General features: G+C 39.0%; 2 protein-coding genes across 2 annotated transcripts in view; both read right to left on the bottom strand.

Moving 5' to 3' along the window:
* Positions 1 to 1,837, bottom strand: part of adam23a (ADAM metallopeptidase domain 23a) — a 50,883-nt gene extending 49,046 nt beyond the window's left edge. Inside the window, exon 1 of the mRNA XM_062997674.1 lies at positions 1,574 to 1,837. Coding sequence (XP_062853744.1) covers positions 1,574 to 1,652 — 79 coding nt within the window. The 5' untranslated portion in view covers positions 1,653 to 1,837. The remainder of the gene's footprint in view (positions 1 to 1,573) is intronic.
* A 3,160-nt stretch (positions 1,838 to 4,997) lies between these two features.
* zdbf2 (zinc finger, DBF-type containing 2) lies at positions 4,998 to 15,698 on the bottom strand. Its single transcript, XM_062996839.1, has 7 exons — positions 15,619 to 15,698; positions 13,071 to 13,159; positions 12,916 to 12,960; positions 12,784 to 12,817; positions 11,763 to 11,862; positions 10,622 to 10,752; positions 4,998 to 7,741 (listed from the first exon to the last, which is right to left on the bottom strand). The coding sequence occupies exons 3-7, from the start codon at positions 12,950 to 12,952 to the stop codon at positions 5,377 to 5,379; spliced, it is 2,667 nt and encodes an 888-aa protein (XP_062852909.1). The 5' UTR covers positions 12,953 to 12,960; positions 13,071 to 13,159; positions 15,619 to 15,698; the 3' UTR covers positions 4,998 to 5,376.
* Positions 15,699 to 16,289: the final 591 nt, after the last annotated feature.

Genomic DNA, 16,289 nt, shown 5'->3' with positions numbered 1-16,289 from the left:
GTATTTAAAAATAGATAAAGCTGACTGAGTAAAAGTTCAAATATCTCGTTTTTGTACTTTTAAAAAATAACTTTCCATACATTTTTGCCAGCTGTTTTATCTTGGTCAGGGGCGTGGGATAAGTTCAACTTGATGGTAACTAGTAACAGATGATAACCAGAGCTGTGTTGCCTTGATGTTTCATGATGCACAACCATGTTCTTAAGCTTCCTTGATCCTCCCAAAACATGACAGTAGGTAGTCTGGCTGTTCTTAACTATGAAAAAGCGAGTAAATAGCTTTTTCAATTAGTATTTTTAAATAGCACCCAGTGTTTCTGTGTAGCATCAGACCCACCATAGCCCTGACCCATGAATCAGGGGCTGAATGTGTTCTATTGGTATTACAAATGTATTCTGAATAGGGTAGTTTGTATGTACAGTGTTCAAACAGACATTGTACTGAACATATTTAGAGCGTACTTTTTTCCAGTGATCACCCAATCCAGGATGTGTGATTTTCCATGAGTGTATAATCAGATTTATGATGGACTATTTTAGGATGCACTTCAATGTGTGCGTTGATCAAAAATCAATTCCATGTAGAATTAAGACTGGTTAATGGTTGTTTGTTCCAAACCTAGAAGCATATTTCCTTTGGATATGAGTATCCCAAAATGTATAAAGTTGATTGAGTAAAAGTTCAAATATCTCTTTTTTGTGCTTTTTTTAATTAAAAACCAGTTTTTAAAAAATCACTTTCCATACAATTTGGCCAACTGCTTTATCTCGGTCAGGGGCGTGGGATAAGTTCAACTTGGTGGTAACTAGTAACAGACGATAACCAGAGCTGTGTTGCCGCGATATTCCATGATGCACAACCATGTTCTTAAGCTTCCTTGATCCTCCCAAAAACATGACAGTAGGTAGTCTGGCTGTTCTTAACTATGAAAAAGCGAGTAAATAGCTTTTTCAATTAGTATTTTTAAATAGCACCCAGTGTTTCTGTGTAGCATCAGACCCACCATAGCCCTAACCCATGAATCAGTGGCTGAATGTGTTCTGTAGGTATTACAAATGTATTCTGTATATGGTAGTTTGTATGTACAGTCTTCAAACAGACTAACATATTTAGAGCGTACTTTTTTCCAGTGATCACCCAATCCAGGATGTGTGTTTTTCCATGAGAGTATAATCAAATTTATGATGGACTATTTTAGGATGCACTTCAATGTGTGCGTTGATCAAAAATCAATTCCATGTAGAATTATGTTATGTTAGCCAGTGCAGATGCAGGGCCTGCTGGAAACACATCCTTTACCTAGAGACTGTCTGATCAAACCTCATATCAACACGCCATCTAGGTTAATGGTTGTTTGTTCCAAACCTAGAAGCATATTTCCTTTGGATATGAGTGAATTATGTTCATCAGCGACAGTGATCAGTGGGATGACGTGAAGGCAAAAACCGCAACGCAGGGATTTCCATCACATTGCAGTCAAACACGCAAGCTACTCAGAACCCGCATTGTACATGTTAATTACTGTTTATTCTGTATGTAAGGTATCTGATGCAGGTAAAAATAAGGTACTCACCCGCTGAGGCGGAGGCAAACGAAAGCAGTAGTGCAATGAAGATGCCAGCGAGCAGACTCGGCTGCAATATCAGACGCATGATTCATATTTGTAGATGTGAAATAAATGACACTAGCGCATCAGACCGCAGCGGAGCTCCCGGATCATGGTGGCGTGAAGGGTGCAGTCGGAAAGAAGCGAGGAGTTCCAGCATGGAGATATGGAAGGTAGAAGATGACAGGAAGAAGGGCAGTGGGGTGGGGAGGGAGCGCGGCTAAACAGCAGAAGGGGAAACCTGTACGGGTGGATGTAAGGCGGTGGCCAAGCAGCGCATACCGCGAAGGCGACACTGCGCGTGCGCACTGCATCCAGCTTCTTCCTAGCATCTGCCTGTGCTGCGTTGAGGTATCATTGGCGCACAGACACCTCGTCCTGACTAATCAGCGCACACATTTTTATTATTTCTAGATCTTACAAGTAGGCCATTAGGTGAAAGCCTGCTTGGCACTCTCACTCGAACCTGTCACTTAAAACCCTGATTATTTATTTTCTCTCATTCTGGTCAAGGTTGAGGTGGGGCCAGGTACAACACAGGCATACCAACAATCCTTGACTAGTGTCTTTATATCAGTCAGTTTTAAATGTGTAAGGTATAAACCAGCTGTAATCTCAATATATATTAGGATTTAATATACTGTATACAATACACATTGACATTGACATTCACATTGATATTTAGATATGCCCCCCCCCCCCCCAATTTACGCCCTATTTACTGATTATAAATAGGGCGCTCAGGTGGCACAGCGGTAAAACACACCTAACACACCAGAGCTGACATTCTGAACTCGTCGTTTCGAATCTCAGCTCTGCTATCCGGCTGCGATTGGCTGTTGTTCATACAGGGTGGGAGCCGGACAGGGATTCCTCATAGCTGATGCAGTTACGACTAGGGATGCACCGATCCAACTTTTTCAGTTCCGATACCGATCCGATACATATACTTTGCATATCGGTCGATACCCAATACCGATCTGATACCATTGTTGAATTAATAAACCGTATACTTTATCATGTGGGAAAGACTTAAGGCATCAGGGTTGACTTAAACATTACTAAGTTTGCAAAACAAAATATAATTAACACAGATATAAATGTACTGAACTGCTATTTATTTGTCAATACAATAATAAACAATTGTGCAGGACCTTGGCACAGCATTCAAATTCAAAATAAAAAAGGCAAACTTCTTAAAATATTTTAAAATAAATTAAATGTATCAGCTGAAACTGAAGTAGTTACACAAACAGTAATCAATCTTATTTTTTAAATATGTAGTGTAAACAGTAATTCAAAATATAGCAGCGGAAGAAGAACCTGAGAATAAACGAATACATTGGTACAATACAATCAGTAATCAAACACTGTAAACAAGCAAACATCTAGTGCAATTCAACATAAAGGGTGTGTTCGAAAAGCTAGGGAGCTCTCTACATAGACGCATTTTACGTCATCCTGTGCGCGCTCCCGAGAAGGAGGCTGTTCGAAATCTTCTCTCTTTCTCTCACAGAAAAATAAACATGGCTGACGGTGCGGACAAACGAATGGAGTTATTATCAAACGTAAATAAAATATTACTGATTTTTAACCTGTATAAACTTGTACCGAGTGTTTTTATTTGCAAGTTCGGGCTTGTCAGGAAATGTAACTGTTATCGGTACCTGAAGGGAGGTGTTATATTGACGTTAGCGTGCTGTGCTACCTCAATTCATTGGTTTTAATGGCAAGATGCTAAACGCGAAACCCGATGGAAGCGCTGTCTAAGTAGCGCGTTCGAATAATATTGACTAATTAGAATCCTCTCTACTGAGGCACCGTATCGGCCCCATGGATCGGCCTAATTATCCGATACCCGATCTATCTCATTTTGGTAATATCGGCACCGATATCCGATCTTAATATCGGATCGGTGCATCCCTAATTACGACCCCTGCTGGCTGATTGATGGTGCCTGCACAGAGTCGAGGAATAATGTGTTGATCAGGGTGTGGCTCTCCGTACACAAAGCTGATCCGCATATGAACGCGCCTAGTACAGGTGAAAAGATGCAGTTGGGTACTGTACACGAGTCGGAGGGAGTGTGTGTCAGTCTCGGCTCTCCTCAACCAGGGTGGAGCTCAACATCAGTAGAGAGGAAGCATAATGCAATTGGGTAATTGGATATGCTTAAGTCGGGAGAAAATGCATAAACAAAAAAATGTATAAACAAACATATTCAACTCATCAGCTTTGTGTAATGTTAGGATTAGTCAGTGTTCCCATCAGTTTTTGATAGAGCATGAATGTTTTAGAATGGCAGGGACCCCCCCAGTAGATTTGGCCCAATTCATCGCTACAGCCTTAATGTGGATTCAATAGGTTTTTTTTTAAATCATGTACCTGCTGAAGTAATGTGCATTCTAATATAATCATCATGAACTCACTAAAAACACACACAGAGCTGGGCAAATACTTTGAATACATTGTTAAACTTACCGTATTTCAGTAATCCATTTAGAATTTATTTGTAATACCCACTAAATGCACTCATTCACCAACCTTTCATCCAATGGCCCAACCATTAAAAGGACGCCAATCCACTACAAGGCGACAAACACACATTTACTCACTCCATCCACCCAAAAGCTACTTAAATAATATGAGCACAACACGAAACACCAAGTTTGAGTATCTGGAGGAAACCCACATACCTCCAGAACAGCTTCCCTTATTGGAATACTGCCACACAGTCCTGTTGGGATGTTGAAACATTTTCCTAGCAGAAATCCTCCATTTTTTCAGGCTGAAAGGTTGTGAAGATCTACTTCAATCTACTTTGCAAACCTTTCTACAAGGGTTTAATGTTTAAATCTCCACTCGATTACTGGACCTAATGATTTCTATAAGGTGCTGCCTATATCGTTATCAGTTATTTAGCGAAGAGGGGCACATTCATACTGAAACAGGAGGGACCCGAACCTTTTTAAACTGCTGCCACAATGTTAAAGAAAGAAACATAATTTATTTTATATAACTAATTTCATACAGGCGGCAAGGTGGCTTAGTGGGTAGTACGGGTCCTTTCTGTGTGGAGTTTGCATGTTCTCCCCATGTATGCGTGGGTTTCCTCCGGGAGCTCCGTTTTCCTCCCACAGTCCAAAAACATGCAGTCAGGTTGATTGGAGACACTGAATTGCCCTATAAGTGAATGGGTATGTGTTTTCCAACACAACAATCCAACACAATCTGTTTAAACCTGCATGGCTTAAAAAATATATTTGTTAACAATTTTTCTTTAGGCTGTGTTCTTTAAAAAGGGTTTCCAATATATTACTGCACACTGACAATTTGTTTACTCGGCTAATACACAACGTGCCACTGTGAAACAGCCCAAAGCCAAACAAACTTTAATTTTAAATAAAAACTTTATTATGCAAGTTACATATTTAACCATAAGATAAAAATGTCTATAAAAACATACAAATATTTCCCCATAACCCTTAAAAATGCACAATTTGACTAAAAACAAGAAATACAGACAAAATGAACACAAAATGTACCTAAAAACCCAACTGTGCAAAATTATACAGAATTTGATAAACAGAGATCAGAATGGGCTCTCTGCCCACATGTCTTTAGGTAATGCAAAATAGGCTAGGCTAATACGCTGGTTTTATTGAATTTATTTACTGTCTATGCCAGCCCTGTTTTGTTATGGACTTAATTGCACAGAGCCCTATAGTGAAACCTACAATAGGTAGTGAGTCCAGAAGTCCAGCACGGAGCTACGTATCCAATGTATAGGAACTTGATCTTGCTGAAGCCCTGGTTGGAGTCTTATTCCGTGGAGACACTCTACACCCCGCAGCTATACGGGTGCTTAAACGCTGTTGAAGAATGTTCCCTGACTTTGCTCTAGCTTTGGCTGACTTTCTTTTGGTCCTGTATGGTGGTGCTGATGGCTTCTTCGCAGGAGTCAGAGTTTTTTCTGTGACTCTTGGACTCTGTTTGCGACGCCTGACTGGAGGTTGGTCCTTGTGTGCTTGAGCATGGTCCTCTGCTTGCATAGTCCCTTCAACTTTGAGAGAACTACCTGCATAGGAGGACGCCTTTGCCTTTGAGGAGCTATGAGAAGCAGATGACCTTATGTGCCCAAAGAAATAGCTGCTAGTGGAGATGGAGGAATGGCTGAACAGAGCCCTCCGGCTGCTGGACTGGGAAGAGCCGGGCTCAGACGGACCACTGCTGTTCAGACAGGAGCCAGAAGTAGATGGACAAAGATCGGCCATGACACTACTGTCCTTCTTAGAGCCTCTGGGTGACCGTCCCTGCACTGAACCAGGGAATTCCTTGTTGATGTCTGGACTAAGACTGCGAAATAACTGTCGAACATGGGAGAGTGATTTGGTCATGGGGGTAGAGGGCGTGCTTCTTGGTGGGGTCTTGAGGATTCTGTTTGTCAGTGGATCATAATACTTAAGAGGGGTCTTCTTGTACTTGTATTTAGGTGTACATTCCTCATCGTTTGACTTCCGTTTTCTGCCAATTCTTTTAATTAGAGCTGGCTTCAAGGTGCCCTGCCCAGCATCTGGAGAAGAAAGGACGTAGACCACAGTTTTGGGCTGTACAGGACTCATGATCTTACAGTATGATGCAGGAAGCTTGAGTGCACACAGTCTAGTTGTCATATCTGGGGTCCTTTCAGGACTCCGGTCCTTTTGAAAATGAGGTTTGGTGTGCAAGCTCCTAGCTTCAGTCAAGGTTTGTCTCCGAACCACAGGGTAGCTCAGGGGTGCAGTTTGTGTTCCATGGCTGACCTTCACCACTTGGCAGCGAGAAGCCATCCTATATATTTTATGCCTTGTCTTTCTAAATACTGGTAAACGTTTTTCATCCTCTTCGTAGTGCTCTGCAAGTGGCAAAACATCTTTAAACTCAATGTCATCAACGATTTTCTCTCGTTTCTTGGTCCTTTTTCCTTTCCGGCAACGTTTACCAAACTTAGCCAGGGACTCGCTGTCAAAATAGCAACGGAACTGGCCCTGTCGAAACTCTTTCACCATCTGCTCTATTTTTAAATCGTCCTCAAACATAACCTGTGTCCATGTCTTTCCAACAAAAGAAGGAGGGATGTGAGGAAGATCTGGAATAATTTCCTCAACTTTGCTCTCCTTGACTTCCTTTGGTTCTGCCTGTTCACCTTCTAAAACAGTGTTCAGAGCTGTGTCCAGCTGGGATTTGTACCCTTCATCTTCGAGGTTTATATGTATTTGCCTGAGACCTGCTAGATGTTTCTCCTCAGTTGTAGGTTTCTTCTCAGTTATTTGCAAGGCATTGTCCCATTCTTCGCTATCCTTTGACTCACTTCTTGAGCGCAGACTAAAGTGAAAAACGCTCTCCTCCTCCGGTTGGTTAGATTTTGGACTGCGGCCATAACAATGCCTCTCAATAACCTCCTCAATCACTTTACATATTTGGTCTGATTCATTACTATACATCCATTCCCTTTGTGAATCCTTCCTGGATGGTAGCACAGAGAACTCCACTACAGGTTCAGCGAGTGCTGGCTGTGATTGGCCATGAGGAGCTTTTGAGGTAATGCACTTTGTGGCTGGTGAAGCAGGAGATCCTAGACTTGAATTACTGTTTTTTCTGTGCCTGTTGGTTTTTCTGTGTGCTTTCCTGTGCTGAACATGAGAAGATCCATGTTGGGTTACAAGAAGAGTATGTGAGCTGCCTGGTTGTTCACAGGGTTGGGTTTGTGGAGTCTGTGTTAACTGTTGTGATGTGTGTTGTTTGTCTACAGCTGAATCACCACTAGTCCTATGAAAGAACCCCTGTGTGGGGGAATACTTTTCAGGAACAGGTGGTTCATTTTTTACTTTTCCTGATTTAATACTAGTTCTTGAATGTGTTTCTGAAACAAAATCCATTGGCCCAGCTGCAGAAGTGCCTGCTTGTTGCTGATGTGTACTCCTGTAAGAGGTGGCTTCTGCCTGCACAATTTGACAGGATTCATCATCAGAGCTGGGCATGTCCTCTCGAGTCCCAACAGAGAGCCCATCATGCTCTGATCCACAGTGCAGCTCAGATAACTCTTCTTTTGGGATGGGCAGGGTGCTCAGGAATGGTAGGTCAGCATGGGTGGGCCTGCAAAATACATGAAATTACATTAAAATGCTGGTACTGAAAATGTGGGTACAAAGGTTTTTCAAAACGTTTTTGCACTTTTTTCTCTCTATTTATTAAGAATTTCAAAAACAAATTACAGTAATCCCTCGCTATATCGCGCTTCGACTTTCGCGGCTTCACTCTATCGCGGATTTTATATGCAAGCATGTCTAAATATTAATCGCGGATTTTTCGCTGGTTCGCGGATTTCTGCGGACAAGGGGTGTGTTTGAAAAGCTAGCTCTCTCTCTACATAGACGCATTTTACGTCACCCTGTGCGCGCTCCCGATAAGTAGGCTGTTCGAAATCCTAGATGCCTTAATATCCTCACTACTGAGGCATCTTAATATTTCAATGTTATTTTGGCTCAAGAACGAGTGAACATCCGATGCTGCCTTAGTGATCAAGGCAATCCCAGAATTCATTGCGGGTCGGGTGCTCTTCTCTCACAGAAAAATAAACATGGCTGACGGTGCGGACAAACGAGCTATTTTAAACGTAAATAAAATATTACTGATTTTTAACTTGTATAAACTTGTACCGAGTGTTTTTATTTGCAAGTTCGGGCTTGTCAGGAAATGTAACCGTAATCGGTACATGAAGGGAGGCTATACTGACATGTTAGCGTGCTGTGCTACCTCAATCCATTGGTTTTAATTGCAAGATGCTAAATGCTAAACCCGATGGAATCTCTGTCTAAGTAGCGCGTTCGAATAACCTGCCTTATAAGTCACTGACTTATTAGAATCCTCTGTACTGAGGCAGCTGCCTGTGTAGACAGTAAGACAGCAAGACAGCTCCCTAGGTTTTCGAACACACCCAAGGAGTCTTTTTATTTCTGATACATGCTTCCTCAGTTGGTTTGCCCAGTTGATTTCATGCACGGGACGCTATTGGCGGATGGCTGAGAAGCTACCCAATCAGAGCACGCGGTTAAGTATCCTGGGTGCTGATTGGCTCAGCGAAGGAGCGAAGCATTAGATTCCGCTTTATGCTGTATAACTGTGCGGGAAATGTTTATAAGACTGTGGGAGGGTTTATAAGGGCTTAAAATATATAAAAATAACCATATAACCATAACATAACACCATAAATAACCATAACATGGTTTTTACTTTACGGATTTTCACCTTTCACCTATACAATATTACTGTATATCACTTTTCTACATAGCCACCTTCCGATGCATTTTCCCAGCATAGTACCATTTTAATGCCATTAGCAAAAAATGTTTTTGGTTGAGCGTGTAGCCACTGATGCACCGCTGCTTTCACATCATCATCACATGAAAATCTTTGTCCTCTTAAAGCTTCTTTGAGCATCCAAAAAGGTAGAAATCAGATGGCGCTAAATCCGGACTATAAGCTCTCTCTTAGTCTCTTAGACACGACCAATTACTACTCCTCCCACCCTCACCATTTCCAACCAAAATATAGAAGTGCTGAAACTTTTTAAAGATCCCTCATACAAATAAAAAATGCAGTAGTAAAAATGATGTATTATTCATCAGCACATACAGCAATGACCAAAACTCCACTATGGCAAAAAAAACACGTCATATTATTTTTTTTAAATAAAAAAAACATTTCTAAACAGGTCAGTTTTAATTATTTAACTAATCTTTGCAGAATGAGTTTGGTATTTTACATGCCAAATTTTAACATACCCACAATGGCCTAAGAATACCTCAACACCTCTACTCCCAATAAAAAATACAAATATATTTTTAAAAATCTGCATTTTAAAAACACCCCAATTACAATTGCCACTTCTAATAGCAAACTGGCTAGCCAACTGCTAATAACCAATATACAGTCTGCCCTCCTTATCCATGGCTTCATTTGCAAATTCAAACAACTGCAGAAAGTTACTAGTTCTTCCATGTAAATGATCCTTAGCTTGATTAGCCAAGTTAGCCTGAAGTCTCGCCATTTACCTACAGTGCCTCATCTCATCCTCACTTTATCGGCACTGTAGCTACCATATGGCAATCATCATCATCATCATCATACAATAGTTGTCAAGAGAGAAGAACCAGGGTTTTGGTGAGTGTTAACACAGTGTGTGTGTGAGAAAGAAAAAAATTATTTTTTCTATGTATAATTATATATTATGTATGTACATTATTTTGCATCTATACCAAACAGGTAAATACTTTATTTGCTTGTAATTATTCCATAAGCAATACTCTTTCCACCGTATGTACATTGTATTAGGTTTTATAAGTTGATGGTTTAAAGAAGAGGTCCCCAACCACCGGGCCACAGACCGGCATTTATTACCGGGGCGCACAAAAAAGAACAAATAATTTATTTTATGTTTTATTGACAATCACACTCTGAAAGAAGTTTTATTTTGAAACAACTGATTCTCTTTTAATAACATCCGTCTGTTCCTCTTGACATGTTTGACACTTACCTATTTCAGTCAGGTTGTATAATTTTATTTTAAATCCTCATGCCCCCGCCGGTCAGTACAATAATATCTAATATGAAACCGGTCCGTGGTGCAAAAAAGGTTGGGGACTGTTGATTTAAAGTATATGCAAATATGTGCATAGGTTATATGCAAATACTAGTCTATTTTATATAAGTGACTTGAGCACCCTTGGGGGCCCTGGAACCAATTCCCCCAGATGAGGAGGGCTTACTATATGATAATAATTATATAATAAAATACTGTCAGATCTCTGAGTTTGGTTTTAGACTTATTAATGTTAACTAATAATATTATACTGTATGTGTATTATCAGAATCAGCCATGTTGTGTTAGCATTTCAGTTATGTTTTGGAGTTTACGGAAAGTTAAGCTTTTTGAATTGGCACTGGATTTAAAAATCAAGACTTTTTGGTTTATACCGTGTGTCATTGTAGCAGTGGGGATGATGCTGAAGAACATCTCTGAGAAATCTTTCCATCAAGCCTCCAGGGGACACATTTGCTCTTGCTGCACGTTGCACCACCTCCTTGTGCCCTGAGCTGGCGATGTGCTACAGAATTGAATAAAAATGCATATAATAACACAAAAGAATGTACATCACCTTTTCTTTGCATAATTTTTTTACCACACTTAGATAATTCCCATTTGCAGAAAAGTTGGGACATTTTGTAAAATGCATTGGAAAAAAAAATCTGTTCTTTTTTTTTTATTTCTCTTGGATCTTCATTTAAATGAGAAAAGTGCAAATAAAAATATTTCCAATGTTTTAAATTTAAAATTTGATGCCTGCAACACACTCAAAAAGGTTTTGACAGGGGCACAATAGAAGTGAAAAGTTAACAAAATATAAGTAACACCTGTAGTCCAGATCTGTCTTTTCTCGATTAAATAAAGATTTGAAATAATTAACAAAACACAGATTCTTCTTTTAATTGCATTTTCCTAAATGTCCCAACTTTTCTAGAAATTACTTTGCATTTCCCCTGCATCCTATCCACCTATTACACATACTGGGTAGTGGTGTTTAGTACGGTACTGTTTAAACAGACAACATTAAAGTACCAAAGATATCTAAAGATAGCAATTACTACAGCATACATTTAACGTTAAGTACACACAAGTATGTAAGTGCAGAACATTTACATTATGGATGTAAAGAAGAAGAGATGAGGTTTAATCTCAATTGAGAGCAGAGCTAGTGTAAGTTCAAACTGTGCAAGCTAGGTGTGCAAAAAATATTAAGAAAAGAGTACTGCATTTTTTTATGCATTTATGTTAATTAAATCATGAAAATCGTTTAAAGGTAAACTGCTCACAAATTTTATGTTCATCTTTTACAGTAATGTTCTACATTACTGCCATGTTCACTATGTTGCGCCGTTTTGTCAATAAATAACACGTAAAGACTTGTGTTTATAGTGAAATGGGATGCTGTGCGTTTGCCAGTTATCGGTTAATAATTTATTTTGATGCAACTAATAAAACACACTGTAACATAAAATACACTGTAAAATGTGGAAGCAACACTGCACAAGTTATTAGACTTATGGAAATATATACCTGCTCGACACTGTTGTAAAGAACCTGACAGTAACTGCAGAAACCCTGTCGCTGGGAGGTGTTTGAGGGACCAGCAACAGGCTGTTCCACACTGCTGGGCCTATAGTGTCAAAATAACATAAAATTACAAAATGGAAAAATGCAACAACAACAAAAAGTCCATCAGTCAAAATCATTAGTGGGTCTGTGTTTTAATGAACAGGCATTGGATGTGTTAATGTTATTTAATATTGTGGCATGGCCTTCCAATTCTTTGTTAGTGATTATGTTTGACTATGGTGAGTGACTTTTCGTATGGCTTGTGCTTACAACACTAGGGCTAGTCTGACTGCACCCTATTAAACAGCATGAATTAGTGGTCTCCTGCCAGGGTCAAGAAGAAAACTCATTCTCCCATTATGGTGACTGAAAATCAATCAGTATGGTGGGATGTAATCCAACAAACAACTAACGTGGGTCTAGCATGACTGAGAAGCTGCTGCAACAAGGGTGGCACTGTCCACAGTCAAGAAAGCTTTATATAATCTTGAGCTTTGGGGATAACATGCAAGAAAGAAGTCTCTTTTACTGCCCTTCCCTTTGTGTCTGTATTGCCTCGCTGATTTTAGTTTTATTCGTGGCAGCCTCTTAGACCATGGCAATGCAAAACTTGATGGACTATTGACAGCAACTTCTAATTTATGCTAAACTTGGTCTTGAATTAGATCTGAAACAAATGATCGTCTATATTTCAGCTATAAACAATTATTATAACTAATAAGGACCAGAAATGGCACACTGTTACATGACAAATGCACGCAAAAAAGCACACAAACTACAAATGCATGCAAAAATTTTACTTAATATGTCATTTTAACACAGAGATTTTCACTTAAAATATATGTGGCCATGCCGTACAATTACACACTATAATGTTCCAACAATTAAAAATAATAAAAAAATGTGTATGGTACACATGACAGTCCAGGGTGGATTGGTATTTATTATTCATTGTGTTCATAATGTAATCACACAAACTTACCTACTGGCCATGTCAGTATGCTCCCTGTCTGCATCTGTAACATTTGTAATGCACAGTTTAAAATGATAAATACTGACAAAAGTTGCAAACATATTTAGGCTACACAAGGAAACAAATGAGCATTGCACATACCTTCAGCAGTGGGTGCAGGACCCTCATCCAGAGGCATAGTATTGTCTTAAAACATGAAAGATGAAATATTTTCTCTACACTATGCTCATAACAACATAACCTGAAATATTTCTGGAATGAAATTAAAACTGAAGAGTGGAATACAATGTACATACCTCAGGAGGGGAGCTTTGCAGGGCTGGCGAATTACATCACTGCATTCACACTATATCACATGGGATACGTGAGAACTTAAAAGTCGCATCTAAATAGAAAGCACAAAAAATAACAATAAGGTGGTGCGACAGATGGCTGAATATGATACCATCCATTGTCTGTTTAAGATATCTGTAAAAAGCACTTGAAAACAGATTACATGTAGACTTTTTAAAATGTGTTATGAGAGTATAGTAAAATTAGCTAGGTTAATATAAGCATAGTTGTTCCAAAAAATGACACATAGATGCCAGAAACTGCTGCTTCAAAAAGTAAGTATATATTTTAGCATAGAAATAGTGTCTAAACAAATATGCACCCACACAATATGCACTAATACACCCACATTTCAAAATTACAAATACTTTAGGTTTTTCACCATGTATCGAACATAATATTGTGAAAAGCCAGAGAAATCTCAGTTTGTGTAGGACAATGCAAGAACCACTACTTAATGTGCATGAACCATAAGCCCTTAGATTGCACTGAAAGAAAAAAACTGTCATGCAACCAGGATAAATACAGCTACATGGGCTCTGAAGTACTTAACAGTCGATCACTTTCTCAAGAAATACAACCTGAAACTCTATTATGCAAAAAGAAAGCTACACATCAATTCTTTTCAGGGCCATAGCCTAACCTAAATGGACTGAAAGATGGTGGAAATGTGTGCTGTAGTCAGATGAGTGCATCTTTCATGTTGTTTTGGTTTTGGTGAAAACTGTATGTTGTTCTCAATGCAAAAGATAAAAAAAAAAAAAAAAAAAAGCAAAAGGTGCAAAAGCCACCATCTGTCATAATATGGCATGCATGACTTGTACATGTGTGAAAGCACCAATGTCGCAGAGATGTATATTGGGATTTTAGAAAGACATATGCTGCCATCAAAATGACTTATTTTCCCTGAAAGCATCATGATCACTTTTTATTTTATTTTGCACATTACAACAGTGTGGTCTCATAAACACAAAGTGTGTCTGCTTGACATGCCTGTCTGCAGTCCAGATTTGTGTCTCCTCTTGAAAATGTATGGCGCATGTCATGTTTTACACTTTGGTTACATTCATGACAGGAAAGGTAGTTACTCATTACACAAAGTTAATCAGTTCACAAGGTTATATCGAACACAGTCATGGACAATTTAGTGTCTTCACTTGCAGTTCACCTCACGTGCATGTATTTGGACGGTGGGAAGAAACCAGAGCTCCCGGAGTAAACCCACGCAGACACGGGGAGAACATGCAAACTCCACACAGAAAGGACCCGGACCGCCCACTTGGGGATCAAACCCAGGACCTTCTTGCTGTGAGGCGGCAGTGCTACCCACTTAGCCACCGTGCTGCCCGCTAAGTAGCTGAAGAGCTTTATCAAGCAAGAATGGGCAAAATGTGAATCAACAATAATTAGTGTTCTTAATTTTCAAATGATAAACCAGTAAAATAAAGATTCAAGATTTTTGTTTGTGCATTTTACAAAATAAACACTTTCATTTACTTGAAACTAGTTGAGATTTTGAGTAACCAGATTAAACCAGTTGTTCGGGGTGAGGTCATGTCACTGTATTTGATGCTAATGACACAGTCTGATCTTGACATAGTTTTAATTAAAACAATGACTTTATACTATTGATGAATTAATTAGTATTACACATTAAATTAACTACATAGCATGGGATTTTTCTTACAGCAACTAAGCCCATAATTTATAGCAGACCTGTTTTTGGTTATTCTGTTTATTATTCCCAATCTGACATTGAACCTTTATTCTGTGTACTGTACTAGATGGGCAAAAAACAGCATTAGCTATAGTCAATCACCAACTAGTTTATTACCATTAAGAAGTTCTTTCCTACTAAATTAATAATCCAAGTTCCTGTATGCATTTTTAACAAATTCCCAGAAATCCCACAATAAATGAATAAGTCAAATTCCCAATAAACCCATAATGAATAAAGAAGTTAAATATCTATGTAGTAAAAAACAGTGTAGTATATATTATATATATATATATATATATATATATATATAAAATTTACTCAGCCATTCTTTTGTTTCCTCGTGTAACTGCAGGACTAAATAAATTATCGTGCTTACTTTGGCCTGCAAATATTAGCGCTCTCACTGGCTGTATCCCAAATCGTTTCCTGGTTGTACGTGTAGTGCACAACGTAGTGCGCACATACTATTATCTTTACAGTTACGAAAGAGCACTTTAACAGGCCACATAGAGCTATTTGGGACACAGCCATGCGAACCCCAACCAAAACAAATATTTTATTTACTAATAACCAGGGAGAAACAAAGTCCTCTTCTGCGTTTAAAACAAGATTGCGCTGTATTTTCGTTTTGCAAACTGTTTTAAAACGTAGACATCAGCCATAACTGTTAAACTGACGAAGAAACACGTTTGAGCTCATAGCTACTAGCTAGACATGTAGTATAACAAAGTATAAGTATGTCTTTATTCATGGACTCAATATGCGCTCTAATAACTCTGAATGAAACTTACTATAGTTATACACTTAAAAAAAGCGAAACCTGCAGTTATTCGACATGCATTCGTCTCATTTTATCCGAGCACATCCCACTAGCATCCGTATTTGGTGCAGCGTTTCCCGGGGCATGACGTCAAAAGAAAGCGCGGGAAACCGCCCTCTCGTGATACCTTCACAAGCTTCTGGAATGACCGTAATCGCGGATTCCCGACCTAACGCTGAATACGTTGCACTTTACCCACATTCAAATTTTGAACTACAGTAAAGAATCAATTACATATATTACAATAAATCAGTGAAGGTTGATTGAAAGATTTGACTAGGTACCATGCTGCAAAACCAGGTTAATCTGCATTTGCAAGGTTAAATTATACCACTACTGTATTAACACCTCTTATAATGTGATTAAAGGAGTTAAAATCAAATAGGCAATAATAGCCATTCAGATAATAATATGTAGAAATTAACAGTCACTGAAGAGGAAGATTGACAGTTCTTGATGGTGGGTAAAGTGTGAATTTGCTGAAGTTAGAGGCAAGTCTCATTACAAATGATACAAGGTATTATAAAACTTGAAAATGTTCTTTATATACCATCCATCATGATCTTACCAAAATCTAGACAGTTGTCAAACTTTCCATCAGGAATTGTATTTTAATAGTTCCCTCATTTTGAGTCCGTTCTT

Source organism: Trichomycterus rosablanca, chromosome 6 (assembly GCF_030014385.1).
Source record: "Trichomycterus rosablanca isolate fTriRos1 chromosome 6, fTriRos1.hap1, whole genome shotgun sequence".
Classification (NCBI taxonomy): Eukaryota; Metazoa; Chordata; class Actinopteri; order Siluriformes; family Trichomycteridae; genus Trichomycterus; species Trichomycterus rosablanca.
This window is presented reverse-complemented; position numbering and strand designations above follow the sequence as displayed.

Excerpts from the sequence above, each read along its gene's own strand:
- zdbf2 (XM_062996839.1), bottom strand. The coding sequence starts at position 12,952 with ATGCCTCTGGATGAGGGTCCTGCACCCACTGCTGAAG. Across the intron at positions 12,818-12,915 it reads TCCTGCACCCACTGCTGAAG|ATGCAGACAGGGAGCATACT; the intron begins GTATGTGCAATG and ends CAAATGTTACAG. Across the intron at positions 10,753-11,762 it reads TTTACAACAGTGTCGAGCAG|CACATCGCCAGCTCAGGGCA; the intron begins GTATATATTTCC and ends TCAATTCTGTAG.